This window comes from Aspergillus alliaceus, assembly GCF_009176365.1.
Source record: "Aspergillus alliaceus strain CBS 536.65 unplaced genomic scaffold BDW43scaffold_8, whole genome shotgun sequence".
NCBI lineage: Eukaryota > Fungi > Ascomycota > Eurotiomycetes > Eurotiales > Aspergillaceae > Aspergillus > Aspergillus alliaceus.
The window spans coordinates 279379-304985 of NW_022474691.1; the positions used below are offsets into that span (position 1 = coordinate 279379).

A 25607-nucleotide genomic window follows, 5' to 3' on the forward strand; every position below is an offset into this window, starting at 1 on the left:
GGTACCTCTATCAATAATAGCACCCCCGATGAGAACAATTATCTCATCAGTGTATGGAAGCAGGAGTTCTCCGAAATGTTAGATCTTCAGAACAAGAACGGTCGAACTAGGGTTCTCAGGGGGCTTACGGTTGTGGGCAGGTGAGGACTACAGACTTTACTGCTTTCCGGAAGTAGCCATCTCTGGCGAAGAGCTTTGAAGAAATATAGCGGATAGCCTTTTAAGTACAGGCCTCTGGTTCGTAGGTCAGACCTAAGGCCGATACTGTGCGATGCGGGGACACACCCGAGACATTGTCAGATTCAGATGGAGTCAAGGAATTACGAATATTTGTCTACTATTCCCGTACATTAGAGACCTTCGCTATACCTACCTTGCTTTTGCTCACTCGTATTCGCCTGTTACTACCTTTCTATGCCCCAAAGATGATACTCATTGGCCCACAACACACCAGGATAGCGATAAAATTGAGGCATTCCCAAACAGTAATTATACTGACCTGCTTCAGACGCAAATAAAAAGAACTTTAAGTTTCTAACTCTATGGTTTATTTATTTGATTAGAGACAAACAGCACCCTATTTACTCTATAGAGTATAACCTCTTTCCCCAAAAGCATTGTCTCAGATTACAATAGACTGCTTTAATAAGAAATCGAATGTGCTCAATGCTTCGTACATTACACCTTCACAAGGCCCCTCTATCGACTTAGGCATTTTCTATGAAACTCGACGTTAACATGGAATTCCCCATTGACAATTCATCACAGGGACGCTTTGACGTACTGCTGACCCTCATAAAACCCAACATGCAGAGCACAAGTACTCACTCCGGATTTTGCCATTAATTCCGAAATTCTACGCGTGTTGGAAAATGGTAACCTTGAAATCATGGATTACGTCGACGGGGCGATCATATACGGTGGGCGCATGTTGTTCTTCACTACAGCTACCGGATGTCGCGGGTAATACTTGGGCAATTGCCACTCCGCACCTGCTCAGTGCACCAATCACTAATATAATCCCAGGATTGTGGTCATAGGATATGTATTCTGGGCGCAAGGCACATGGACACAGGGGCTGGTCATGATTAGTATCATGTTACACAGATAAGCTGGGATATCCTGACTTCAGCCATCTGTGCCTCGATCATGTCACTTGAACAATGATCAGCCGAAGACGTGTACCCTCTTAGACCAGGGATAAGCGCTTGTAAAGGATCAAGATCCGTGCCCATTGCTGACCTTACGATGTACTACACCATAATATTGTAAGCTCGCCATCCTGCGTTCAAGAATACTGGCCTTGCGCGGGGGGTTGAAAACATCCTCAATGCAAAAGGGGGGCAATGTAGGAGATAGCTATAGTTGCTGGCTACTTGAAATAGTCCTGTCTACCACCAATATTCATCAAATCAATAATGCCTAACATCAAATGTAGCCGGTTGCTCATCCCTCTGGAGGATAGCCCCAATATTACTCCCTCCGCTTGCCTACGTAATTAATGATAGCCTATATCCTTGAAACTCAATGCCGAGCTAGGGGTCCTGCGGACTACCGTTCAGCTCTGTGTGGAAGACGCCTTGCATTGAGATCGTGTAACCTATGTGTACAGGTGAAAAAGGAGTTCACTGGATTTGTTGGTGAGGCAGATAGGTTCCACATGGGCACATGTCCTACAGAACACTGAACACTACCAGGCGATTTGACACTTCTACACACATTCCTTTGTTTGGGGTGATAGAATTTACCCTGAGAAAATCTGGTCCTACCTTGCCAGGGTCTTAATTCGAAAGGTGTCACATATCGCGATTGGCTCCGTTCTCTGTATCACCTTAGTCACGAGCGAAGTAGTGACAATCGTAACTCAAAGCAATGATGTATGTCAACGCCAATAAGGTCAAGATATCAACATACCGACCCTTCAATAGGAACTTGAAATGATAGCTAAATACTGAAACTACATGTGACGATTTCCTTTCATGAATAATCGTAGTACACACATCCGACTTACTGTCTAGTAATAAAGAAGGCCCATTCTCATGACCAGAATGCGCGGCCCAAGACATAAGATGAAAAGGGCAAATCCTTCTCTTGATCCCTGGCGAGAAAAGGCTAGCCATGTACTAGAACATGGTCGTGTGGATATTGTAGGTAGCTCAACCAATGTTTGGTTCAAATGTCTTTAACAACTACCTCTATAGACATGGGTTTACAGACCACTTGTCAGCAGGGTGAAGCCATATACGAGCTTCTCTCAAATTGAAGTAGGAGATTCGCGCATGCAAGCACCTCCCGTGACGGTAGGAGGTGCTTATGATGTCTTCGATTTGATAATGCCTCAGTTGAACGCTACAAACTCCTGAAAACCATATATATATAGCGGTAATAGCCTGCACATCCTAACCGTTCTGTCCGGCAAAGGAATATCCACAAAATCCAAACAACGTAGCTCCTCTATTTGGCACCCCTGGCAACATGAGACATTTATTACTTTTTATCACAGTCATTTACAGTATTCCTTTAACTGCAGCGGCATCATGCACTGCAGAGAAAGCCTTCACAAGAAAAGAATGGTTTGATCCCGCAACACACACTTGAATAACTCTATACTAACTTATACCAGGAGAGAGCTGGAAGATACTGAGCGGATAGATTATATCAATGCCATATGGTGTCTACGCCATCTCCCTTCTACCCTGCCTAATGAGGAGTTCCCTGGGGCCAGGGACCGATGGGATGATTTTGTTGTGTAAGTGGAACTGAATTGGTGACTCCTCGATGTGCTCCAATTGATGAACTAAGGTCTCATCTTAACTATACAAACCAAATCCATTTCAATGGCCTCCTCCTTCCGTGGCATCGCCATTTTCTCTTTCTCTGGGAAACTGCATTACGCCAGGAATGTGGATACAAAGGCAGCGTACCGTAAGTAAATACCATTACAAATATTAGGGGACTAAATTTACTAATAGTCTTACAGATATTGGAACTGGGCGTTCGATGCAGACAATTTGTTTGCAAGTCCAGTTTTCGACGGTAGTCCTACTTCACTCTCTGGCAATGGCGCGTACGATCCGAACGAGCAACCCCCTTGCGGTCCCTCGGGCGTATGTCTTCCTCGAGGGACCGGAGGGGGTTGTGTCCAGTCTGGACCGTTTAAAAACTTTCAGGTGCACCTAGGGCCGTTTAACGCCAGTCTTGCACAGTCATACGCCCCAATTCCTGCCAACGCTTTTGACTATAAGCCGCGTTGCTTAACGCGAAGTTTCAATCCATACTTTATATCTAATTACAATAACCAGAGTACGATTGACAAAATGCTGGCAGCCCGGAATATGGTTGAATTCCTCTCAGTCATGTCGCCTAGTGATCCTAATATAATCGCGGCCCATGGTGCAGGGCACCGTACTGTAGGAGGCGTAATGAGTGATCTATTCGTCTCGCCGCAGGATCCTTCGTTTATGCTGCACCATGCTATGATCGACAGACTATGGGCTCAATGGCAAGACCAGGATCCTGTCAATCGGCGAAACGCGTTGAATGGTACCACCATTATCTTTGATCCGCCAGACGCGCCTCTGGTAACGCTTGACACTCCTGTTGAGTTTGGGGAGTTAGCCCATTCAAGAGAGGTCCAGAAAATCATGGATCCAACGAAGCACGGTTATTGCTATGTATATACTTGACTGAAAACTGCTTGGGATCTTGAGAAGTTGTTCTCTCCGAGAACACTTACAATGCATACTTTGCTGTTGAATTCTCGATGATGATGACTCGTTCTTAATAATGTTACTCAAACTTGCTTGTTTCCTTTGGCAGTATCTAGGATCTTCGTATACTGATCTGCAAGACGAAGTTTATCCCAGGCTTTCTGAATGCTAGTTGGACGAATTCTCTTGATGGCGAAGTTGAAAAATTCATAAGGCAACTAAGGATCAAGCTCAGATCGGTTCATTCTTAATCCCTCTATAGCTCTAGTTCGCTCTTCTCAACTTATCCACTCGCTGCTGGATAATTTTGGTTAGTACAGGTGGTTCCTCTGTTGAGTAAATTAACTTGGATAGCTGTAAGAGACGAGTTGGTCAATCGTCCTTCAGTATGCGAGGGTCTACTTCAAAGTCACCGAGGACTGGCAAAAATACAGGCTCTTGAGCATGCACTTTGTTGCTCTCATTGCGAAAGTTAATTGGAGTCGTTGGGTAAAGATAGAAGGACTTGCCTCACCTTGCCCTAAATCATGCCAGTGGCTGTCTCTGCTGAAGGCCCTATACTGTAAACGCCGGTCATCAAGTAATACTAAACGCAAAAACAGAGATATTTAGTATGGATCATTTTTATAACCTTTGTGAAGGCTCGAGTTTACGTTTTGTATAGCCATAGCTTTATTTCCCGCTCGCAATAACATAGCAACGAAACTCGGTCATCTTAAGGTAGCAGACTACGGATGATAGACATATGCATTATCTAGAAGCAATATCGATCAAAGAATTTAGACTTTATGCAATCACCCCTCCATGGCGCGACTAGAAGGACACCTTACTGCAGCGAATGCATCTATTCATGCATGTCGGGCAATCCCCGACTAGCCTAAGGCAAGTATAGATTCCCGTTGCGTCACGCATCGTCCGCCTAATCAACAGATATTAATCCCACCACTACACACCTACTACAAAACCCCCACCTTCAACAACATCAAATATCATCAAGTACAGTACCACCGCCAACAAAGCAAAAATGTCCTCCACCGGTTCCAAAATCATCAACGGGGTCAAAACCTTCATTCCCCTCGGTCCGTCCTCTACACCCACCCCATACCATCTATATATACATACATACATACATACATACATACATACATACATACATACATACATACATACATACATACATACATACATACATACATACATACATACATACATACATACACACATACACCCACCCCCAACACCTCATACCAGATCCAAATCCAAATCCAAAACTAATCAGACCCAAACCCCAGAAAACAACCCCCAAGTCCACACCCACCTCTCCACCACCCTCTCCATCCAAAACCTCACCTTCCACGACATCCACACCATCCCCCCGGACTCCCCCACCTCAACCTCCCACCCAATCAACGCCCTAATCTTCCTCGTCGCCCACGCAATCTACAAACCCGCCCGCTCAACCCTCGAATCCACCCTCCCAAAATACACCTCTTCCAAACCGAACGACCCAATCTGGATCCCGCAGACAATCGGACACGCATGCGGCCTCATGGCGTTCCTGCACTGCGTGCTCAATCTGGATGGCGGGGCGCATATTGCGGCGGGGTCGCCGTTGTCAAGGCTACGGGAGGAGTTGATCCCGCTTGCGCCCGAGGACAGGGCGAGGGTGGTTTATGACTCGGGGTTCCTGGAAGAGGCGCATATGGAGGCGGCTAGGGGGGGTAGTTCGAGGGTGCCGGATCCAGCGGAGGATAATGGGTTTCATTTTGTGGGGTTTGTGAAGGGGGAGGATGGGCGGGTTTGGGAGTTGAATGGGGGGATGCCGGGGCCTTTCGAGAGGGGGGTGCTGGGGAAGGGGGAGGATTTGGTTTCAGATGCTGGGTTGAGGTTGACGGTTGGGGAGTTTATGGAGGCTGCGAGGGGGGTGGAGGGGGGTGGACTCGGGGTTTTGGGGGTTTCGTTGGTGGGTTTGGTTGGGGTGTGAAGCTGGGGGTGATGGATATACTCCGCACGCAGATATGGGAAAGAGTGTAATGGCTGTGGTGTTTGTTGGCAGAAGCCTATTATTATCATATCATAGCGAACGTGCTACAGATGGAGAGCAAGATCAATTCGTAAATCAATGGCATTCAACTAGCATACTAAGTAAGACGCTGATACGCAGCACTACAAGGATTGAGTACAAGAATGTTTCAGATCGTCAATGGATGTTTGCCATCTCAGCAGAGCTGCAGGACACGCATCTAGTACGTCACTGATTGGAGAAATCTCCATTCGATATCAGCACTTCTTCGGCACAACCACAGCCATGAAAGGGCTAGATTGCAATTTGACATCCGTGCTAGTTGGTTCGACACTGTTCTCACGCAGCAAGTAGGTAGCGGTAAGCAGAAAGGACAAGGAAAGGAGGAAGATATTATCGTTATTACTTAAGCGTATAGCGGAATGGCAGGAAGGGTAATATAAACAATTCCATCCGCAGTCATCTGATAAAGTAAAAGTGTCGTAAATCCGTAACATAGGCTTACAGTTCCTCACGAAGGTGGGGAGGAGGGCGGAAGTTGCCGTTTCTCAACTCCTGCCACGCGAGGTCAAAGCGTGCGCCCAATAACCAGGCAGTCACAAACTAAACCAAAATGTCAGCAAAGTTGATCACTATCGTAGAAACTGAGACCATATACCATGATAATAGAGACCATGAGCACAATAACTCCCATCAAAGCCAACATAAAGTACATGTCCTGGCGCGTTTCAGCCTCCAGTCTGGCCTTCTCCTTCTCGGTTTCAGATAGCTCGCCAACCACCTTGCGGTTGGCTTCTTCAGCAGTCTGCTGAGGGAAGATGGTGTCCATAAACTTCTCAATCTGGAAGGCGTTAGCATGGGGCTGCGGTACATGATGAGGTAAGGACTTCTTACCCTGCCGCAAACAATGCTGATCTTGAGGAAATTAGGGTCTTTGGGAGTATTCTTCTTGTGGATCCGACGCGCATACCGGCGGAAGGCACCACAAAGAACATGAAGGTTCTGCGTTGACTCGGTCATCAAACTACAGGCGTCACCCTTGGTGATCTTGATATTGCGCTTGAAGATGTCAGGGTTACGGAAGCAAAGCTCCAGGGTAGCAATAGCCATAGACTGGGGAATAGCGCAGAAGTTGAAAACACTCTGCTCACGCAGCCCTGCGAGGTAGAACAGACACTCCTCAACGTGCTCTAGAGCATTAAGAACCATTTCCGAGCCGCAGTTGAGAGCAGCTTCGAGATTCTCTGGTTTAAACAGATCGTCGAATTCAGCAACATGTTTGGACCAAATTTCTTTGGGCCAGAATCGTCGGCCGTCGTCATTATCCTCCCGCACGTCACGAATGATGTTCGTCTTCTGCAGGAAGAGTCCCATGGACTTGTGTAGACGGACACGTGTGATCAGCGCTGGGTTGCCGAACTCAGCCTCAACGAAGAGGCGAGTCAGACCCTCACCCACCAAGCCCGCGACATAGAAGCAGTAAAGATCATATTCCTCCACTGTCTTGACACTGGCATCTTCCAATTCCGCCTTTCGGCAATAGTCAGCCATGCCGTTGCCCATTTTATCGGTGATGTCCTTGACAATGGCCTGGTAGGCCGGCTTCATGTTCTTGAATTCAGTGATAACATTGTGAAACTGAACCAGCAGTTCACGATCCTTTTCTTCGGGGCGATTGCCATCGAAAGTCCAGCCATCCTGATCCAGGAAATCCTTAAATTGACGTAGCAGTGGCTCTTTGGTCGCGAGAGGAATTGACGTGTCATCCTCAATGGTATCCAGACCGCGAAGTGTCAGGTAGAAGACGCATACGGGCAGTAGCAGTTCAGGATGAAGCTCTTTGATCACCGCGCTGAAACTCCGACTTGTCATGTCCAGAAACTTGAAGCAAGCCTTCTGCGTTTCTGTTTCATTCTTTTCATCGCGTTCATGGACAGGGTTGTGCCAGACTTTCCTATGGCAAGAGACAAATGAGCCTCTGTAAGCGTTGGCACATACACCTCCACAGATGGAAAAGGGTATCGCGTCCTGAAAGTAGAACTTACCATTGAATGATGGATCTCAACTGGTTGGGGTGGAACATGTAATAGATAGCGTCGGTGGCACGCATGGTGACGGTTGTACAATAAAAATGCACACAGAGAACAGAAAAAAAAAAATTAAGTAACAAGAAAATTAAATAGATACGCTCGTGTTAAAGGTAATAGTCATACAAAAGACAAGGGAAACAAGAATATGGGGAGTGAAACGGCAAGGGGCCCCAGATCTGCTACTGTACAAGTAGTGGACAGATTGCGAATAGTCTCACAGACTAGAGAGAATTGGGAGAAGATAAGAGAGGATGATGCTGAGGTAGGACAATCAATTGATAAGAGGGTAGGAGATGAAGAGGGAGGAATTGAGGTACGCGGCAAGAAAAGAAGAAAGGGGAAGGGAAAGGGGAGGAAATGAGTGATGAAAAGGAAGAAGAAAAAGAAGAGCAAGGATTTTAAAATGAAATGAACAGAAAGACGTTTCGTTCGGTTGGAGCCTCTAGCTTGTGGCTGGTGCGTCTTTAGCGTGTCTAGGCGGGGAGGCTGGTGCGTAAAACCAACGATTACCAGGAGAACAATAGAACCCGGTGTGGCTAACGTGGTGGAGTACCATACAGTGACAATACCGACCCTTTCTGGTCGGAAGTCATGCGGCGCCCCGCGCATGACGAAACTGTCGGAAAAGCATCGTCAGGCAGAAAAAAAAAGTTAGTTAGTGTACCTATCATACTACACTACTTACTTCCTATTCTTGGCCGTGTTCCTCCATTCTTCTCCTATTTCCCTCTTCCCTTTTTCTCCACACTTTCTCGCATCCTCAATTCTCGCGGCTCTGTGACCTTGGAGACAACCCGAATAATACGTACGTCTGGTTGGGTTGAACTCCGCAAAATCCCGCATCATGGTCGCAGATACTACTTACTACGATGCCCTGGGTGTGCCCCCCACGGCTACCGAATTGGAAATAAAAAAGGCATACCGCAAGTTGGCCATTGTCACTCACCCCGGTACGGGCCTTCTACTTCATTCATGCCGTTTTTCTTGATCCTAACCACCCTGCAGACAAGAACCCCGATGACGAAACTGCGCATGCGAGATTCCAGGCGGTACGCTACTCCTGAGTAGCCCTTGTCTTTCTCGCAAGCTGGCCCTTAATACTTACTATTCCCGCCAGATCGGAGAAGCCTACCAAGTCCTCAGCGATGAAGAGCTACGAAAGCGATATGATAAGTTTGGCAAGGAGGACGCGGTTCCCGGTGGTGGTTTCGGTATGTCTCTTCCACGGTAGACTGCAAGTCTATCGCTAATCCCCAGGTGCAGAGGACCCGTCGGAGTTCTTTAGCATGATCTTTGGTGGCAATGCGTTCGTCGACCTTATCGGTGAGATTTCGCTCATGAAGGATCTCACCACTACCATGGATATCACCATGCAGGAGATGGAGGAGGATGAGCTGGCTGCATCTGCGGAGGAGAAACTTAATATTCATAATGAAGAGGCCAAAGCGGCGACCGGTACCGCCGCGGAGGGTACTGCTGCTGCACCGGCAGCTGCTCCTGCTCCTGCGGCTGATGCCGCCGCTTCTGAACATATACCCGAAAAGGCAACCCCGACGCCCAGCTCTGGTACAAGTACGCCCCGTCGTTACCTCGGTCAACAGGCTATCATGGACAAGTCAGAGGAGGAGGCACGGATGGAGGCAGCTGGTCTGTCTGCTGAGGAGAAGGAGCTGCGGAAGAAGGGGAAGAAGAAGGGTGCCTTGTCCCGGGAGCAGGAAGAGCGCTTGGCTGCGTATGAACTGGAAAGGAAGAAGGCTCGGGAGGAACGAGTCAACACATTAGCCACGAAGTTGGTGGATAAGATTAGTGTCTGGACTGAAACGGACAAGGGCGCGGACGTGACCCGCGCGTTCGAAGAGAAGATCCGCCTCGAGGTGGAGAATCTGAAGATGGAGTCGTTTGGTCTTGAAATCCTTCATGCGATCGGTCAGACATACATCCAAAAGGGTAGCTCGTTTCTCAAATCACAGAAGTTCCTTGGTATCTCCGGTTTCTTCTCCCGCCTGAAGGACAAGGGCACCCTCGCCAAAGAGACATGGACCACCATTTCGACTGCCATCGATGCACAGATGACCATGGAAGAGATGGCAAAGCTGGAAGAGCGCGGTGGCGAAGACTGGACCGACGAGAAGAGAGCTGAGTACGAGAAGAAGGTCACGGGCAAGATCCTGGCGGCTGCTTGGCGCGGAAGCAAGTTCGAGATTCAGAGTGTGCTGCGCGATGTATGCGATCAAGTTCTTGGCGACAAGAAGGTCAAGTTGGACAAACGTGTTGAACGTGCTCATGCCTTGGTCATTGCGGGTAATATTTATCAAAAAGTAGGCTTCTTCGATATCACAACCCTTTTTGTATACTCTGACACTAACACAATGCAGGCGGAGCGCGACCCAGAGGAAGAGGGAGACTACATGGCATTCGAGCAACTTATGGCGGATGCCATGACGAAGAAGGGCAAGGATGAAAAGAAGAAGAAGGAGAAGAAGCCCAAGCATGAACACGAAGAATCCACCGCTTAGATACCTCTTTTCCATACGTAATCCATTACCCCCCCTTTTTTTTTTTGTGCATACTTTACTATGCTCACTCTCCCATTTTTAATGTACCATTCTTCTTGTACCCTCGTACTCTAGCGTTGTCTGATCGTTCCTGGGCGGATTAGATTGTTGGATACCTACCTGTTCTACCTTACACTGTAGCAGTCCGCACCTCAACCTACGCACCATGGTCGAAATCGCATATCTAGGTTGTAATATTATTTTTTCTATTTTTACTTTCTTTTTTTTTGGACATTTTAACACTTTGTTTGGTCTTCAATATAGTTGGTGCATCCTTTCTTACCGGTCTTGATATGGGTATAGGTTGACCGATATATATATCTGACCGGGCGGGGGAGCGGAGTGCAATATAGATAATTTGATAATGGATTACGCATCCACATACTGTACACATACATAAAACCTTGCTAGACACTCCCTACTATTATAAGTGGTCTCAAGACAAGGATTGTTTTGCTTCAACTGTATAAATATTCAAACCTTAGGACGAAGTTGCGCTGTTAGGGTTCGATTCGGAGTAGCTTCCACAAGGTTCACGCCCCCCTCATTGTTTAGGTTATAACTACGGGGCCTTTATAGGGGAGATGCCAATGAGGATCTGTATACTGTTCGGTTAGATCTGATCGCCAAAGGACTTAAATCAACTCCGCAGATTCCACGTCATTGTACAACAGAAGGTCGGAGGAGAATGGATCGTGTGAGGGCCTACCCGATCCGAATTAGTATCGGGAATTAGAACCCTATATGATATGTCCTTAATCCCTTCCCATGTCTTACCTAGTAAATCACCCAATGGATCACGCTATCTACTGCCCACTAACTAGAGGCTAACTCCGCTAAGCATCCTTAGGCCATAATTATCCCCTTTTCACTGGCGGATTGAACCGATCCGCAAGCACGATGATACCTTGTAGAATGTCCGATCCTCTGAACGGAAGGCGCTGCGTAGATCCATCGAGTCCCCAAAAGCAATATGGTTTGACAGTCGGCTTAAATAGCTCACTTCTTTATCTGTTTACCTTGACCGGACTGTAGCTGGGACATAATATTTAAGACACACAACACCACAACACCACAACACCACCCGCCATTTGCTCATACTTGTGTTTTAAGCGCTGACAGCCCGATAATTTGCATTGAGACACAAATGCAGCAATTATTCCAGTCAACGGCAGCCCTGCTCGCCTTCCAGGCAGTACTGGGCGATGCAGCACCCACCTCAAGCTCATCGGCGCCGGCATCCGGTCCGACTGGAGCTACTTACCCGTCTTGGTTTGACATGTCCACGAGCTGGGGAAATCTTAGCCCTTATAAGGATGTGAGTGGCTTCGGTGTGCCGAAAGGTGTCCCAAGGGGCTGTGAACTCTCCCAGGTTCACGTCCTACACAGGCACGCACAGAGGTATCCTACGTCGTGGAAGCTGGACGGCGGTGTCATAGAGGATTTTGCTCAGAAGCTGAAGAATTACACCGAGCGCCATGGCAACTCGACCGTGGGGAAAGGGTCTCTGTCATTTTTGAATAATTGGGACTATCTGCTAGGGGAAGATCTCCTGCAGGTCTCTGGTGCTGCGACCGAGGCTACCTCCGGTGCAAATGTCTGGTCTAAGTACGGCCGCGCCCTTTATCGGGCCCCGGCTGGTGTTGCATCTTATGATTCTTCTTTGAATGTCTATCCCAATGGGACCGAGCGACCGAAGCCCATCTTCAGGACGACAGACCAGGCGAGGATCTTGGAGAGCGCCCACTGGTGGTTGAGTACGTTTGCTCTCCTTGCTATGGTGTGCTGTGCTAACCTGTAAGGCGGTTTCTTTGGAAATACCGGCGCGAATAGCTCCTACTCAGAGTATGAACTTGTCATCACACACGAGGGCTCGGGGTTCAACAACACCTTGGCCTCCGACGGCTCTTGCCCCGGAGACTTGGAAGAAGGGTAACACCTAGCCTCAAGTTTATTATACGGGCATGCTAATATCTTTTCAGCGATAATACGGGGGAAACCTTCATACCAAGCCTCACCAAGGATGCCCTGAAGAGGCTGTCAAAACTTGTCCCTTCTGATTTCAACCTGACTGCCTATGATGTGGTTGGAATGTTTAGTCTCTGCCCCTATGAAACCGCAGCTCTGGGCAGCTCGTCATTCTGCACATTGTTCACGGAGCAGGAATGGCACAATTTCGAGTACTTTACTGACGTCCAGTTCTATGGTAACTATGGATTCGGCGCCCCAACTGGCCGCGCCCAAGGAATCGGATACGTGCTAGAGCTCGCAGCCAGATTGGAAGGCAAACTGATTGAGACCAGTGATACAAGCATCAACACTACCATTGACTCTAACCCTTCCACATTCCCTCTCCACCAGCCGTTGTACATGGACATGTCTCACGACGATGTGATTGTTGCCGTCCTGACTGCGCTCGGCCTGAAATACTTCAATCATGGATTGAAGGGTTTGCTCGGTAATGTGGACCATGCTGTCCCGCGCACCTTCAAACTCAACGAGGTTACGCCATTTGGTGCACATTTAATTTCGGAAGTCTGGACTTGCCCAGAACAGACCAATTTCCATGAACTGGATGGTGCATTGTACAGAAACCCGGATCTTTTCTCAACACCCAACACAACAGACTTCATTCGATTTGTGCTTAATGGTGCCCCTATATCTCAAGAAGGGCTAGATGGATGCGAGAAGTCTATCAATGGTTTCTGTGGGGTGCAGGACTTCTTGAAAGGTGTCTCTAAGCTGAAGGAAAAGGCCGATTACCAGCATGCCTGTTTTGGAAACTACACAGCTGGTCACCAGGTTGGTGACGGACGGCCCGAGTGATGGGGTTTCTGATGACCCGCAATCTACATGATGGCCCGTTGAACGCTCAGAACAGAATATCGAAGTCCTACAGTTCTGACGTATATATACATGTATACAGTGACTTCATCATGAGCAATCTCGTCGTCCTCATTGATGGTCTGCTCAGTACAATGAAAAAGCCATGAGCAGAGGGCCTGCATGCAGGTACATGTTCCCATACAAACTGAAGTATACATCTGTATACGTCTCTGCAAAGATTTATATCACCCGTATCATCATAAAGACGGCTTTCACGCGCGTGGCCACAAAAAATAAGCGTAAAACTGGGGTAATAAGGCTCAACGACCCATGGTGGACTTAGTCTAAGGGACGCTAAGTCGCAGTATATAGTTCCCATCTACATAGAACCCCCCTTCCCTCTTCGCCACCTCTGGCCCATTCACCCAATACAACAAAAACCATATCGACAGCTCTCAAAGCAGTGAAGTCCCCGTTCAAATCTCTTTTTCCCGATTCCAAAAACAAAGGAATTGCCAACCTCCAAGCAGAAAACCGCTCCGCCAAACCGACACCGACGCACCGACAACATGTCTGCCACCGACAACTCCTCAACCCCGATGAGTGGAACAGGAGCTTCCTCCCCAGCTCCATCCCCATATATCTGGATGAGCAGGAGCAGAAAGAGCACTGGTACCCCTACTCCATCGCTCGCCTCCTCCATCGAGACCCTATCCACCGTCTCGGTCCCGGCCACCCCAAACAACACCGACGCCGAAGACTCAGACCTCGACTTCGACGTCAAAAGCATTACATCCGACACGCCATCGACCATCTTCTCTGACGACGACCTTCAATCGACATCTTTATGCGCTACCCCCCTGGGCAGTGCCCTTCGATGCAAGCCTCGTCTCTTTCGAGGACGAGATCGCCGCTAATAACACCGCCAACAACGACGCCGACTTAAGGTCCATTGCAAATCTGTGGCCTGAGCCAGAATTTCACGCCTCGCTCCAGTTCATGTGGAGCGGAGTATGGGATTTGGGAAGGGAAAGGGAAAGGGAAAGGGGAGATGAGTTGGAGTATGTTGTTCCTTTGAGTGGGGTTAGGGCTTTGTTTTTTGATGATGGGAAGAGTGGGAGGAAAGGGGATTGTTTTAGTCGAGCTTGGTTCAGAATTCAACTTTCATGTATTCTTTCCCTCCTCTCATTGTTTTGTTGCAATTTTTCTTAAGATAGTGACGAGCTACCTTTTTTCCCTGCAACTGGGCTTTTTATTCCCGTATCATGGGTTTTCGGTCGTTGGGTTTTTACCGGTGCTCGTCCTTTTTTTCATGTACTATTCGGTGACGCATTTTTGTTTAAGATATCCGGTTAAGATACCCAAGAGGGGGAATGGAGTTAATTTTTTTTTTAAACAACGAATGGGTCATGGGACGCTCATTGTCAATTATGTATGGTTGAGGTTATCTAGCATAGAATTAATGTCTTGTATTGTATATCCTATCCGTTGTAAATCGTGCCTTCGTAATCCATATACTCGAACATTTCAAACTCATTATGCGCATGGGTATCTAGCAACGGTTACCAAGACTAGGAAGGCCGGCCATCTATCGCTTACAGAGATTGGAGGAAATCAAATTGAAGAGAAGAAAAAGACGGAAGAGAACGATGGGTATCCCGCTCGGACAATGCCAGCATTGGTCACGATGCAAAACAGTTGCTGAGTGGAACGGGGGAAAAACAGGCCAGGTCCGGTAGACGTGCCGACGAGTAGATGTGAACAAACGAATAGAAGAAGAAGAAGAAAACAAAAGGTACAAGATGGTTGCGGTGTGGGGAAAAAGGTTACCCTGTGCCGTCTAGGCTGTTTCTGTCAGCCTCAATCAGACTCTGAGTCTGGCTCTGAGTCTGGCAATTCGGGTAGGTATGAAAGATCGTTGGGATCACTCATTCTCAATAGACCACGGGCACTTTCGCCGAGGTCGCTGCACTCTTCTGGGGCGAGGACTCGTCCTCCAAGTTGGATGTCATTTACATGCACGGAATATTCAAGGGCTTTCTTAGCTTCCTTGATTAACTCCTCCGTCCAACCGAGACAGCGTTTAAGGCTCTGGTTCATTTTCTGGCTGTCAGCCAGAAGGTCTTGATGTTTAGCAAGATCAATAAAAAACTTCTTCTCGTCCTGGGCACGATGTCGCGCATCGTGCTCTGCCAAGGAATCAGGACTAAGAACGCCCTCATCCATCACGGAATCCTCATCACTCAGTTCGGATAGCTCATCAGCCGACTGGACAGAGTGCGCATGCTCATCACTCTCGTCCATTTCGGCCATGATACTCAAAGAAGCTGCGGACACGGAACGACTTGATGGTGCCATGGACAATCTACCAGCGCGGCTGAGTCGGCGATACCTCCGCAGCTCCGCATTCTGCTTCCGCATTTCGCGTTCGAGGGTGCGATTAATAGCGAGGAGTGACGAGTTACTAATTTCGAGATCGAGGATCTTACGCTCTGTGCGGGCATTCACCGCCGCATCATCTCTCGCATATCCCGATTCAGACTTAGCTGGGCTCTGCAGCGCAGAGTCTTGAGTCTCTATAGATGCTGCGGATCCATTGCTAAAGACTCGGGGTCGAAGACCAGGAATGGGTGCGGAAGAAAGAGCGCTCGCGTCGATACTGGTGTCAGACGGGGATATAATGATGGGGCTTGGTCGCAAGGGCTCTCTGGGAGAAGTCGTACCGTGCCCCGAGTCGACACTGGACGATTTCGTGTGCCTTGGGGCTGACGGCGCTGGTCTTGAGGAGAAATTGCTCATGGGTGGGCTCGGCATATGCGAGACTATCTGTGGCGAAAATTCGAATCGTGAGCTAGCCTGCGAACCAAACTGAGGGCCAGCCTGTGAGCCAATTTGTGAGCCGACCTGCGAGCCGACCTGCGAGCCAAGCTGAGATCCCACGCCGTCCGAAAGTCGGGGAGAGGAGGCATTCAGTCTAGGGGATGCCAACCGCGGGGACGCCGACGGAGGTTTGGAGCCGACTACAGAACGACTTAACCCGATCGACCGTCGTTTATACACCGTTGCCGTATTATGCTCCTCCGCAGGCGGGTCCTCTTCTTTTCCATTGGCATACACGAACGTGGTGTGGGATGGCTTTCCCGCTGGTTTTGGTCGGTTATCGACATCGGGGTTCGATCGCGCATCGGCAGCGTGAAAGAACATGGGCGAGCTGGAGGGTGTCCCACAGACCGAACTAGGTCGTGAGCGCGAGGGTTCTGTTGTCAGAGTTTTAGCCCTTGTGGTTCTCGGAGGCTCAAACTTCCCCCCTGCCCGTACCGGGCTCCGGTCTGTCCGCTTTCCCACCGTCGAACCACCAGCTGAAATGTAAGAAGGCGAGTAGTGGCCATTCAAAGGGGTATTCGGCGTGGACGTTGGTCCATCGCGCCTACTGGTGCGAGAGCCGGATCGAGGGGTGATATTCGCACTGAGGTAGACCGGCTCGGTATCCGGCTTCGAATTTGAGGCCGGGTGTTCGGAGGGGGTGAATCGTTTGGGGGTGCGGTAACCTCCAGGGTTGGCTAGTTTGGGGGTCAGAGGGGATTTAGCGGATCGATTGAAAGCTGCACTGAGGGATGGGGTGAAGGGTTTGGCGACGGGGCCGTTGGCGGTTTGTTTATCGGAAGTCATAGTTGAGGGGTGGAAAGGAGGGCGACTCATGACATTGCGGCACTCCACGAAGATCTGCAAGCATGATGGCACCAGCCAGTATTGGGGGAGGGGGTGAGCTGACTGAGGTCGCTAACTGAGCCGACAGAAGGTGTATTAAGAAGGAGAGGAGAGCATCAGTGTGTTTTCAGGACGGAGAGTGGTGAGTTGACAGTGATTTTCGTTGTGCCAACACCGCAACCTTTCAGATGTTGAAGTGATGCCGAACTAAACCAAATCCAACGGAACTAACCCAAACATGTCGCCAAATCGGGGTTAGCGTTTTTTCACCGCAACGTGATTCCGTTACTCTAGACTACATTCCAAGGGGGTTGGATGTAGGAGAGAAATATTGAAAACAGTGTGAAACATTTGAAGTAATGGATATATAGAACAAGACGAGAAGCAGTGTGGAATATTTGTGCAATATTCCAAGAAATTTGGAATTCTCTAATAATTTTATAGTCCCACGAAAACCAATTCTTTTTTTTTTACTTTTTAGTAGACCTTCTCAGGTCAGTCCACCTAATTCATGCATGCTGATGCACCGGCCCTTCCCGATCAACATCGGCAGATGGCTGGACGAAAATTCGGCCCAGAACCACCCTTACGAGCTGTCAAAATATTGGTACACTTCCTGCGGTGATCACTCAGTGCCTAAAATTACATGTATTATTTATTCACCTGGCTTTTGAGTAACCAATATATATAGATATACTACCCCACAGGAAAACACAGAGTGTCAATGGTGGGAGTTATGCGGGTAGTGTGTCAAAATGCTGGCCATGCAAGGAGGGTATACAACTAGCACCCCAGGTTTTAGAAGAGGTCTAGATTCCAAGGATTCACTCATCGTGGCGGGGGCAGTGTCTTACAGGACGGGCTCTCTATATGCAGGCTGAACGAAGGTCATTGGACGGCAAACTAGAACATAGAGCGCGATGGTAGCGGACCGAGAAATTTGTAGGATGAGATGCGTGTTCGTAAGTAAATGAACATGGCCGTGTAGTTACTCTTGCGAAGACCCGCAAACCTTGTTCGGTTGATATATTCCCAGTGAATGAGAAGACAATGTGCATCACGTAAAGAACAGTCGCTTCTGGCGTGGGTCAACGGGCTCCTGCGACGTACCCTTCCTCTTCCGGGTTTTTGATGGGGCGGGCTCACTATCTGGTGAAGCGCCTTGAATGACCTCCTTGATAGTTTGTCTTGAAAGACAGTAGTCAACGTGGTCGTTGAAGGTTCTGTCCTCTGCAATCTGTGGTTTGGAGCAAACGGGGCAATCCCAGTATGTAGGTTGGGGTTCAGATGGGGCGGCCGGGTTTTCTCTAGACTCATTGATCTCGTTGGGTTCCGATACCTCCTGGCTGAGCTTCTCTAGATCATTCATGTCTTCCTGTATCTCTTGGCGAGCAGCTCTCTCGAATGCTTCTTCCGCACTGATCTCTTGTTCAGCTGTATCCGGGGTCGGCTCCGCGGTAGGTTTGGAACGCGAAGCCCAACCGAAAAAGTCTATCCCTCCTTTCTTAGTGGTTACCAAATTGGTACAGCGAAGGCCGAGAAGACGCAGCTTCATGTTAGGGATCTCTTTCTCAAGTTTTTCTAGCATTGGGAGAGAAAATGCGTAGAGATCTTTGGCCAGGCACACGGCCCTTGGGGGTTGACACTGTCGTGATAGGACCTCGAATGTGGCTAACTTCACCTTAAGCACCAATGTACGGCCTTTGAATTCGGTACGAGTCAAGTCCTTCTCAAGCTCCTGGGCAGTCAGCCAGAGCTTTTCTCGGAGTGCTTCCTTGCCGCCCATTTCATTGAACGTGCTTTCAGTGCCAACACTTTTCCGCTCATAGTTTTCCACTGGCTGGATCTTCGTCCTACCCAATCCAAGGTAACACTGGGCCAGAAAATAAAATGCCTTCTCACCAAATAGCTTGGTCAACAGTGCGCGTTGAGGATAGATATCACCACATGTTTTGATTCCAACAGCATCCAGCTCACGTTCAAACACTCGGCCCACACCATTGACCTTTCGGACGGGGAGGTCCTTCATAAATTCCATGATGGTATCTTTATCATTAGGAACACGAAATTGTCCATTTGGTTTGTTGCGATTAGATGCGATTTTGGCGATCTTTGCATTGGCGGCAATACCAGCAGACACGGAGATTTTCGTTTTTTCCAACACCTCCGCTCGCATGGCATTAACAACATCTTCCGGATCGAGTTGATTTGCTGTGCAATAGGGGGTGATATTGAGGTACGCCTCATCTATGCTAGCACTCTCGAAGAGCGGATCGTATTGGGCGAATATGGCCCGAATCTCCTGCGCCTTGGCAGTGTACTTCTCATAGTTTTGGGGTAGGCAGATAAGCTGTGGACAAAGCTTCTTGGCTACGAATGAAGCCATACCACTCCGGCAACCGAATTTTCGAGCCTCGTAATTACAAGTAGTTAAGACCCCTTTGCCTACAGCAAAAGGAACGTTTTTCAATTCAGGTCGATCGAGTTCCTCAACTGCAGCAAAGAACGCATCGCAGTCGACGTGAATAACATATTGCGATAAGTCGCGACTGAGTTCGAGCTCGCCCAAAAGCTGGTCCGCCCGCCGTAGGTCGTGAGACAAGTCTAGATTCTCCAGACGGGCCTTCTCCTTTAAGATACGTTCGATCTTCTCTGTCAAGATCCGATCGCGACTTTGTTCATGATTAAAGAACTTCGATCCTTTTGAAGCATTGTATATAATTTGCGACACCTTGATGTTCACTCAGCTGTTGCTTAAGCGATACAACATAAAGCCAGCCAGTAGTTAACACTCACCTTCTGCTGGTCGACCGCATCCTGGCCTGCTTTGGTCAAGGATGGACCCAATAAATGATATTTCAACGTCGCATATTCATCTGAGGCCTCAGTTGAGGTGGACGGCATGTCCTCAGCAGGCGGTTCGCCCTGCGGCTCCATATTCTAGACATTGAAGGCCAGAGACACGCGATCCTTTCCCAAGCAGGCAGCATTGAGACGCCTGATCACGTGAACACGTGTTGCGGGCCGGGCCTTCACGTGCATCCAACCATTTGTGCTTCGAAAGAACAGTAAGTTAGTTGCACACCATCCTGACTGGCTGCCCCTCATGTGGATTCTTGATTCGGAGGGAGATTTCTTGGGTGGTAAGCAATGTTTAAGCTACAGGACTGTGAGCTGCAAGTTAACAATCCCCGAGGGAAGCGCGTGTGGTTGCGACCAGGGCAAAAGTATCTCTTCGGTCGGATAAAGCAACATGGAGGTATGGTCTCTTCTTTTCCCTTTACGAGACAACGATACTAACCTTTCATTTCTTAGCCGGGCATGCCATAGAACATAACTCGATATCACGAAAGCACATGGTGATAGAAGTGTCTCCTGTGAAACCAGGTGATGGGGTACAAAGCTCGCTATTGCCGGTTTACTCCTTTTCGCTAACTCACATAGTCTCATATCTACGCAAAATCGGAAATCACAGTGATCGACCAGAACTCCAAGTGCGGAACAGCAGTGGATGGAGAACAAATAAGGGGCGAGAGTGTCAGCCTGACCGGTGAGGAGCATACTATCAAACTGGGGAAGTACCAACATTTGCTCCGGTGGGTAAATCACTCAGACCTGTTATACACTAGCTGATAGGTACTGCGTCGTAGGGTCAAATGGCAACCTACCGTGCTTACATTTTCCTTCTCATCCAAGGAGCTCAAGGCAAAAGATCCGTTAGCACATGTCCGTTCCCGACTCGAGGATTTAGATATCAAAACGATCATTCCATATGTCGTTGACAGGACCACACATGTTGTGCAGAGCAAACGTAACACAGCCAAAGGCTTGCAGGCGCTGGTCAATGGGAAATATATCGTCGCGAACTCATACATCGACGCACTTGTCTACGCTGCTACGCCGAGTGATTTAGAAAATCTAGAGTCATTGTCACCGTTAGAGGTCGATTTCGACTCCGCATGGCCGGACCCAACTGAGCACCTTCCGCCGCCGGGCAAAGAACTCGTCCCCAGGCCTGCGGAGTCATTCGCACCAAACCCAGATCGTGCGAACCTCTTCGAAGATTATACATTTATTTTTGGCGATGCCGCACAATTTGAAAATCTACAAGACCCCATCACGAATGGGCATGGGAAAGCTCTGTTATATCATGTTGAGAATGAGGTCACTACAGCAGATGAGATCGTACAATTTATGAGAAATGCAGCTGGTCGTAAAGGTCTTGGGAGTCAAAGAGGCAGCCCCGGGGGAGTTGTTCTTGTTCGATTTCGTGCGAAGGGACGCTACGAGGAATGGTCTATCGAGTTGAGCAACCAAGTTGCATTGAAAACCGATCAGCGTGTGATTGAACAAGGCGAATTTCTTGATGCAATATTAGCAAATGATGCTTCGTCCTTGTGTCGCACACTGCCCTCACCTGAACCTACACCAAGTCAAGAGGGAAGTGCGGCACAAGTATCACAAGCAGCCTCGACCACGCCCACTGAGAGCGTCCAAATAGCCGATTCCCAGCTAGCTGAGGAAACCAATCAGCCAACTAAGGCGAAGCCAAGAGGCCCACGCGTGCGCAGCTTTGTTAGTAAAATGAAAACATTTGATGATGGTTTCGACATTAATGCCATTCCTGCTCATCCTCTGGACGAAGAGGATGTTGTTGAAGATTCGCTGTCGGCTATGGACATAATGCCTTCATCCGGGCAACAGTCACAACCGCGCAGCAGTTTACAGGAGGAAGACGATGTCCTCTCTAACCTTCTTCCAGGAGCCAATGCAATGAAAAGACGTCGCCCCCAAACGATGCCGAAAGCCTTAGGTGATTCAACACCTCGTCCGAAGGAGGAAGTCCATCGGCCCAAACGTCAGAAATTAGACGTGCTTGAGGCTGCTCGGCAACATCGAGAGGCAGAGGATGCTCAACGTCAGCGCCGGGAGGAAGAAGAAGCTGAGCTCCAGAGCTCTCTGAGAGACGTTGAGAACCTAAAAGGTCTTGCTATTGTGGAAGAAATGGAAATGCCGGTCCGAAAGGTTACTGATGAGGATAGCCGGTGGGATGAGCAATGGAACGGACGCAAGAACTTCAAAAAGTTCCGCAGGAAAGGCGATCGCAATCAACCTCGCCATCGAATACAAGCGGTCATTGTTCCCCTGGAAGAAGTGACACGCAAGGACTTTGGCATTGGAGAGCACTACTGGGTTAGCAGTCGCAAATCTGCCGACCACAGTCAGGCAGAAAGTCGCCGAGAGTCTACTGTAGTAATTGAGCAAGACACTGAAGAGTCTCGATCTCAGTCTCTCGCTCAGACGAAGTCGGAGCCAACAGCCCCTCGAAGCCAGAAAAGGCTTCGAGAGGAGCGCGAGTCCGATAGTGATGATGGACTTCGGTTTCGGTTCCGACGTAGGAGATAGGAACAGGTTTTTTTGGCTATCGTGCAAACCTCAATGGTCCCTATTCTCTCTTGTAGGACGCCCAAATATTGCCAGGTTCAGTTATTTCTTCTCGCCTAGTAGCCGCTATAAGAACCATACCACCCGCCGTGAGAGTGCGAACGTGTTACTGGGTTTACATGTCAATGTTGGACACAGCATTGATAATATCTCTCCAGCGATATTCCTTCTATCTTCTTTTCTCTCCTGCTAACCCTTTCCTCCAGCACACTCTTACCCCGTTATGCGTGCTCGGAAGTATACGCAACGACAAAGATACTCAATACTCACGACGCTAGTATAGGTTGCAGCAAACGCTGATGTCATGCAAACATTTTATTGTATGCCTATCTAGTCAGATGTTACTTCCCCGGTCAGAGAAAGCCTGGAGTTCAGCGATGCTACTATCTTTGTTTTGTACACCAACCGTCCTAACAGTCATCCTTCTACCCAATCCACCTCGTCCTCGTTGGTTCTCTGTCATCTCCTCCAACCGCAGCACCATCCCAACGGCCTTATGATCTTCAATGAGTTTGGGACGTCGCTGTGCAAAATACCGCGCATATTTGAACAAAGACCAATAACAGCTAGCAACATTTGTAAGACCGATCAGAATTTTGTATGGCATCTGCAGGTTAAGGTGTTAGGATAATTGCACGGATTCTGGCCCAGAAGGGAACATCGGATGACCTACATAATACCAAAGAACAATATTCAAACTTACTCGCTCATTCTTCAGACGCAGATGGATCTCGTTGAAGATAATAGCATTGAGCAGGTATAGCCCCAAAGTTGCCAGCAGGAGACCAATACAGAACACCGGTCGGACGATAAGCGAAATAGGGAGTATGAAGGGAGTGAGCACGTATAGAAGAGTCTCATACACCTGTAACACTCAATATTAGACATGAGCTACTGGACCTCTAGAGGGTTGAAGAGGTGGCTACGTACCTCCTGGATGACGAAGAGCTTCGCGCCCACTTCCCATTTACCCAACTTCCAGGACCCAAAAATATAGGCCAGGTTATACCAAATCCCGTTGGCAACGAAGAAGTTCCACCTTAGAAATCTCTGTTTGAAGACCGTTGTCTCACCGAAACCACTTCGACTTTTATCCTGATTGATGAAGAAGAAAGCAGACGGTGTTGAAGTCTCTACAAAGACAGCACTGCACATCTGAATCCTTCCTCCAAGACGCCGACAACTGTTTCCCATGAACCAATCTTCACTGATGGAGAAGCCAGGGTGGTGCTGAAGGGTTTCCTTCAAGAACGCTCTCTCCCATAAAGAGATAGCCCCGTGGGGGAAAGTCACACTGCCAATACGCCCGGCAAAAGTTCGCTGTAAACCAGCGAGTTTATATTCTAAGTCTTGTGCCTGTTGACAATATGAGCCCTTCGTGGAGTCAGGACTTACTGACTTAATCGTGTACCCGATACAGCGCACTTTATCGGTCAATCGGGAAACAACGACAGGGAAATTCGGGGGTAGGATGCAATCATCGTCAATCAGAAGGACGTGGCGAAAAGATTTAACTGCATGGCAGCCAATGAAGATCGCGACTATCTTAGAGCCAACGGGACACCAGATGTGGTTGACGCCGTAGGTTCGGCACACCTCCTCCGTATTGTCTAGGGGAGTCGGGGAGTCACCGTTGGCGATCACATAAACTTGCGAGGCCGTGAAGATATTCAATGCAGCCTCGAGAGTTCGACCGATGATAGGACCCGATTTGTAGCAAGGAATTAGGAGAGCAGTGTCTGGGGCAGTTGGGCCAATATGGCGCATTCGGTAATAATCCGGTCCGGGGGAGTCATCCTCGAAAGTGACGAGGAGTGGTACGAAAGAATATCTGAGAGGAGAATCGTGCGTGAGTGGTGCGGCCCTATATCCCTGAACTCGAGATCGTCCTCCGCAATCTTGCAAAAGAGCAGCAACTTACAGCACAAGCAGGATGATGACAATGGCCCAACCACCGGGGAGTACGAACTTGTGTTGCATCACCCAATAGAGCCAATATACTGCCCCTTTCCATAGGGGCACTCCGACAAGAACGAAGTATACAAAAACAGCGCCAGCGGTGTATGCTCCATACTCGATTAATACGCGGATCCAATACTTCCGCTGGTGTTTTATCTTGACAAGGCTTGCCCTGTTGTACAGACTCTTCAGACTGCCCACCCGTGATGCTCTAGATATCTTTCTGGCTTGGTGAATGGGCAAAAGCGACTGGCCGCTAGGTATTTTCGATGATTCTCGCTCGTCCCTGTTTGAAAGATGGTTGAGCTCTAGTGTCTGTGGAGGACGGATTGAATCACTCCAGTGAAGGTGAAAACTAGAGTTCAGGTTCCGAAGACTTTGAAGAAAGCTCGGATGTTCATCTCCTAGATGCAACTGGTTTCTTCCCTCTAAAGCTGACGAATAGCTTGTTGCTCGCTGTGGAGTATCCCGTGGGTCCAACACCTCAGTTTCCCAACTTGTTGTACGCTGGTTCCTCTTCTGAATATAAATATCTTGGGCTGGTTTGCGAGTTTGGTCGCAAGGAGAGCTGGGCCTTTGAGCCCCTTGGGCTGTGCTCTTTCTTAATGCTGCGGAGATCAAAAGACATTCTGGGATGAAAATGTCTTCGACAAATGGCCGGTCATCAACTGAAGGCATATTGCGAGTACTGCCTTTGATCGAGACACAAAATATCGCATGTTGTAAGACAAAAGGTAGTTGTGTCTGAACAACACCTGGGACCAGCAAATTGGGATCCCTGATGCTCTCTATTTCTCTTTAATATTATATTCCCATGACTTCTTACGCCGCAGTGATCTCAATGCAAGCATACTTCCATTGGCTCATCGGCATCTCAAACCCAGTGAACAATGGAAAGATCGACGATTCTAAAATTCATGCATAAGGTGCTCGCTCTCATTAGCTGGACACAATTCCCGGAGTATGTCCAACCGTGAATCAGTCACAAGTTCCTCCTTACATTGTACAGGAACAATAAGTTTACCTCTCACTCGTCCTTCAAGAAGATGGGGAGGGAAAGATCTGCATTCTTGGCCTCAGGGACAGCACCGTCAGCACCATGAGTAGTATATAATGTCAATAAAAGGTAACCGGGAAATTATTCGGTGGCATACCAGGTCAAATATTTGCCGACGCTTTGGCCCCTCTTGCCTGGGCTAGCCATTCAAGGAGAGCAGGATATGCATCCATGGATCTGTGCACCCGCCATGCGTATCGCCCGCCATCTTAATCCCCCGGGATCCTGCAAGAC

General features: G+C 48.6%; 11 protein-coding genes across 11 annotated transcripts; 7 read left to right on the forward strand and 4 right to left on the reverse strand.

Annotated features, from left to right (window-relative positions):
- Positions 1-2475: 2475 nt before the first annotated feature.
- On the forward strand, positions 2476-3686 carry BDW43DRAFT_323622 (tyrosinase family protein; the record flags this gene model as incomplete). Its single annotated transcript, XM_032049790.1, has 4 exons — positions 2476-2573; positions 2624-2749; positions 2803-2925; positions 2981-3686. 4 exons carry the CDS (start codon positions 2476-2478, stop codon positions 3684-3686), a joined length of 1053 nt encoding a protein of 350 aa, XP_031903340.1.
- A 1048-nt stretch (positions 3687-4734) lies between these two features.
- On the forward strand, positions 4735-6197 carry BDW43DRAFT_323623 (ubiquitin carboxyl-terminal hydrolase; the record flags this gene model as incomplete). Its single annotated transcript, XM_032049791.1, has 2 exons — positions 4735-4789; positions 5003-6197. 2 exons carry the CDS (start codon positions 4735-4737, stop codon positions 5692-5694), a joined length of 747 nt encoding a protein of 248 aa, XP_031903341.1. The 3' UTR covers positions 5695-6197.
- erg9 (bifunctional farnesyl-diphosphate farnesyltransferase/squalene synthase) lies at positions 5585-8172 on the reverse strand. The gene is made up of 4 exons (XM_032040951.1): positions 7779-8172; positions 6628-7687; positions 6392-6574; positions 5585-6336 (listed from the first exon to the last, which is right to left on the reverse strand). The coding sequence occupies exons 1-4, from the start codon at positions 7841-7843 to the stop codon at positions 6235-6237; spliced, it is 1410 nt and encodes a 469-aa protein (XP_031903342.1). The 5' UTR covers positions 7844-8172; the 3' UTR covers positions 5585-6234.
- A 301-nt stretch (positions 8173-8473) lies between these two features.
- Positions 8474-10723, forward strand: BDW43DRAFT_267105 (DnaJ domain protein). Its single transcript, XM_032040952.1, has 5 exons — positions 8474-8773; positions 8829-8872; positions 8941-9034; positions 9087-10141; positions 10199-10723. The coding sequence occupies exons 1-5, from the start codon at positions 8668-8670 to the stop codon at positions 10337-10339; spliced, it is 1440 nt and encodes a 479-aa protein (XP_031903343.1). The 5' UTR covers positions 8474-8667; the 3' UTR covers positions 10340-10723.
- Positions 10724-11657: 934 nt separating this feature from the next.
- BDW43DRAFT_298118 (histidine phosphatase family protein) lies at positions 11658-13204 on the forward strand (the record flags this gene model as incomplete). The annotated part of the gene is made up of 3 exons (XM_032044513.1): positions 11658-12135; positions 12181-12310; positions 12361-13204. 3 exons carry the CDS (start codon positions 11658-11660, stop codon positions 13202-13204), a joined length of 1452 nt encoding a protein of 483 aa, XP_031903344.1.
- A 541-nt stretch (positions 13205-13745) lies between these two features.
- BDW43DRAFT_267107 (uncharacterized protein) lies at positions 13746-14280 on the forward strand. The gene has a single exon (XM_032040953.1). The coding sequence runs from the start codon at positions 13774-13776 to the stop codon at positions 14119-14121; it is 348 nt and encodes a 115-aa protein (XP_031903345.1). The 5' UTR covers positions 13746-13773; the 3' UTR covers positions 14122-14280.
- On the forward strand, positions 14163-14986 carry BDW43DRAFT_240126 (uncharacterized protein). The gene has a single exon (XM_032039662.1). It carries the CDS (start codon positions 14307-14309, stop codon positions 14907-14909), a length of 603 nt encoding a protein of 200 aa, XP_031903346.1. The 5' UTR covers positions 14163-14306; the 3' UTR covers positions 14910-14986.
- On the reverse strand, positions 14987-17050 carry BDW43DRAFT_240125 (uncharacterized protein). Its single transcript, XM_032039661.1, has one exon. The coding sequence runs from the start codon at positions 16901-16903 to the stop codon at positions 15065-15067; it is 1839 nt and encodes a 612-aa protein (XP_031903347.1). The 5' UTR covers positions 16904-17050; the 3' UTR covers positions 14987-15064.
- A 447-nt stretch (positions 17051-17497) lies between these two features.
- On the reverse strand, positions 17498-19837 carry BDW43DRAFT_267112 (Y-family DNA polymerase). Its single transcript, XM_032040954.1, has 2 exons — positions 19709-19837; positions 17498-19643 (listed from the first exon to the last, which is right to left on the reverse strand). The coding sequence occupies exons 1-2, from the start codon at positions 19814-19816 to the stop codon at positions 17970-17972; spliced, it is 1782 nt and encodes a 593-aa protein (XP_031903348.1). The 5' UTR covers positions 19817-19837; the 3' UTR covers positions 17498-17969.
- A 163-nt stretch (positions 19838-20000) lies between these two features.
- Positions 20001-23042, forward strand: BDW43DRAFT_267113 (DNA damage response protein RcaA). The gene is made up of 5 exons (XM_032040955.1): positions 20001-20055; positions 20109-20171; positions 20228-20307; positions 20357-20508; positions 20563-23042. Exons 1-5 carry the CDS (start codon positions 20019-20021, stop codon positions 22316-22318), a joined length of 2088 nt encoding a protein of 695 aa, XP_031903349.1. The 5' UTR covers positions 20001-20018; the 3' UTR covers positions 22319-23042.
- On the reverse strand, positions 22692-24994 carry BDW43DRAFT_308190 (glycosyltransferase family 2 protein; the record flags this gene model as incomplete). Its single annotated transcript, XM_032046429.1, has 4 exons — positions 22692-22964; positions 23061-23222; positions 23288-24188; positions 24279-24994. 4 exons carry the CDS (start codon positions 24992-24994, stop codon positions 22692-22694), a joined length of 2052 nt encoding a protein of 683 aa, XP_031903350.1.
- Between the last annotated feature and the right edge of the window lie 613 nt (positions 24995-25607).

What these genes read in the sequence shown, in the direction of transcription:
- erg9 (XM_032040951.1), bottom strand. Translation starts at nt 7,843, where the DNA reads ATGCGTGCCACCGACGCTATCTATTACATGTTCCACCCCAACCAGTTG. An exon ending in TTGAGATCCATCATTCAATG is followed by an intron (nt 7,688 to 7,778) that starts GTAAGTTCTACT and finishes CTCTTGCCATAG; the next exon opens with GAAAGTCTGGCACAACCCTG. An exon ending in TCATGGTCTCTATTATCATG is followed by an intron (nt 6,337 to 6,391) that starts GTATATGGTCTC and finishes ATTTTGGTTTAG; the next exon opens with TTTGTGACTGCCTGGTTATT.
- BDW43DRAFT_267105 (XM_032040952.1), top strand. Translation starts at nt 8,668, where the DNA reads ATGGTCGCAGATACTACTTACTACGATGCCCTGGGTGTGCCCCCCACG. An exon ending in CGCATGCGAGATTCCAGGCG is followed by an intron (nt 8,873 to 8,940) that starts GTACGCTACTCC and finishes TATTCCCGCCAG; the next exon opens with ATCGGAGAAGCCTACCAAGT. An exon ending in GGTTCCCGGTGGTGGTTTCG is followed by an intron (nt 9,035 to 9,086) that starts GTATGTCTCTTC and finishes CCCCAGGTGCAG; the next exon opens with AGGACCCGTCGGAGTTCTTT.
- BDW43DRAFT_267107 (XM_032040953.1), top strand. Translation starts at nt 13,774, where the DNA reads ATGTCTGCCACCGACAACTCCTCAACCCCGATGAGTGGAACAGGAGCT.
- BDW43DRAFT_240126 (XM_032039662.1), top strand. Translation starts at nt 14,307, where the DNA reads ATGATGGGAAGAGTGGGAGGAAAGGGGATTGTTTTAGTCGAGCTTGGT.
- BDW43DRAFT_240125 (XM_032039661.1), bottom strand. Translation starts at nt 16,903, where the DNA reads ATGAGTCGCCCTCCTTTCCACCCCTCAACTATGACTTCCGATAAACAA.
- BDW43DRAFT_267112 (XM_032040954.1), bottom strand. Translation starts at nt 19,816, where the DNA reads ATGCCGTCCACCTCAACTGAGGCCTCAGATGAATATGCGACGTTGAAA. An exon ending in ATGCGGTCGACCAGCAGAAG is followed by an intron (nt 19,644 to 19,708) that starts GTGAGTGTTAAC and finishes GTGAACATCAAG; the next exon opens with GTGTCGCAAATTATATACAA.
- BDW43DRAFT_267113 (XM_032040955.1), top strand. Translation starts at nt 20,019, where the DNA reads ATGTGGATTCTTGATTCGGAGGGAGATTTCTTGGGTG. An exon ending in TCGGATAAAGCAACATGGAG is followed by an intron (nt 20,172 to 20,227) that starts GTATGGTCTCTT and finishes TTCATTTCTTAG; the next exon opens with CCGGGCATGCCATAGAACAT. An exon ending in AAGTACCAACATTTGCTCCG is followed by an intron (nt 20,509 to 20,562) that starts GTGGGTAAATCA and finishes ACTGCGTCGTAG; the next exon opens with GGTCAAATGGCAACCTACCG.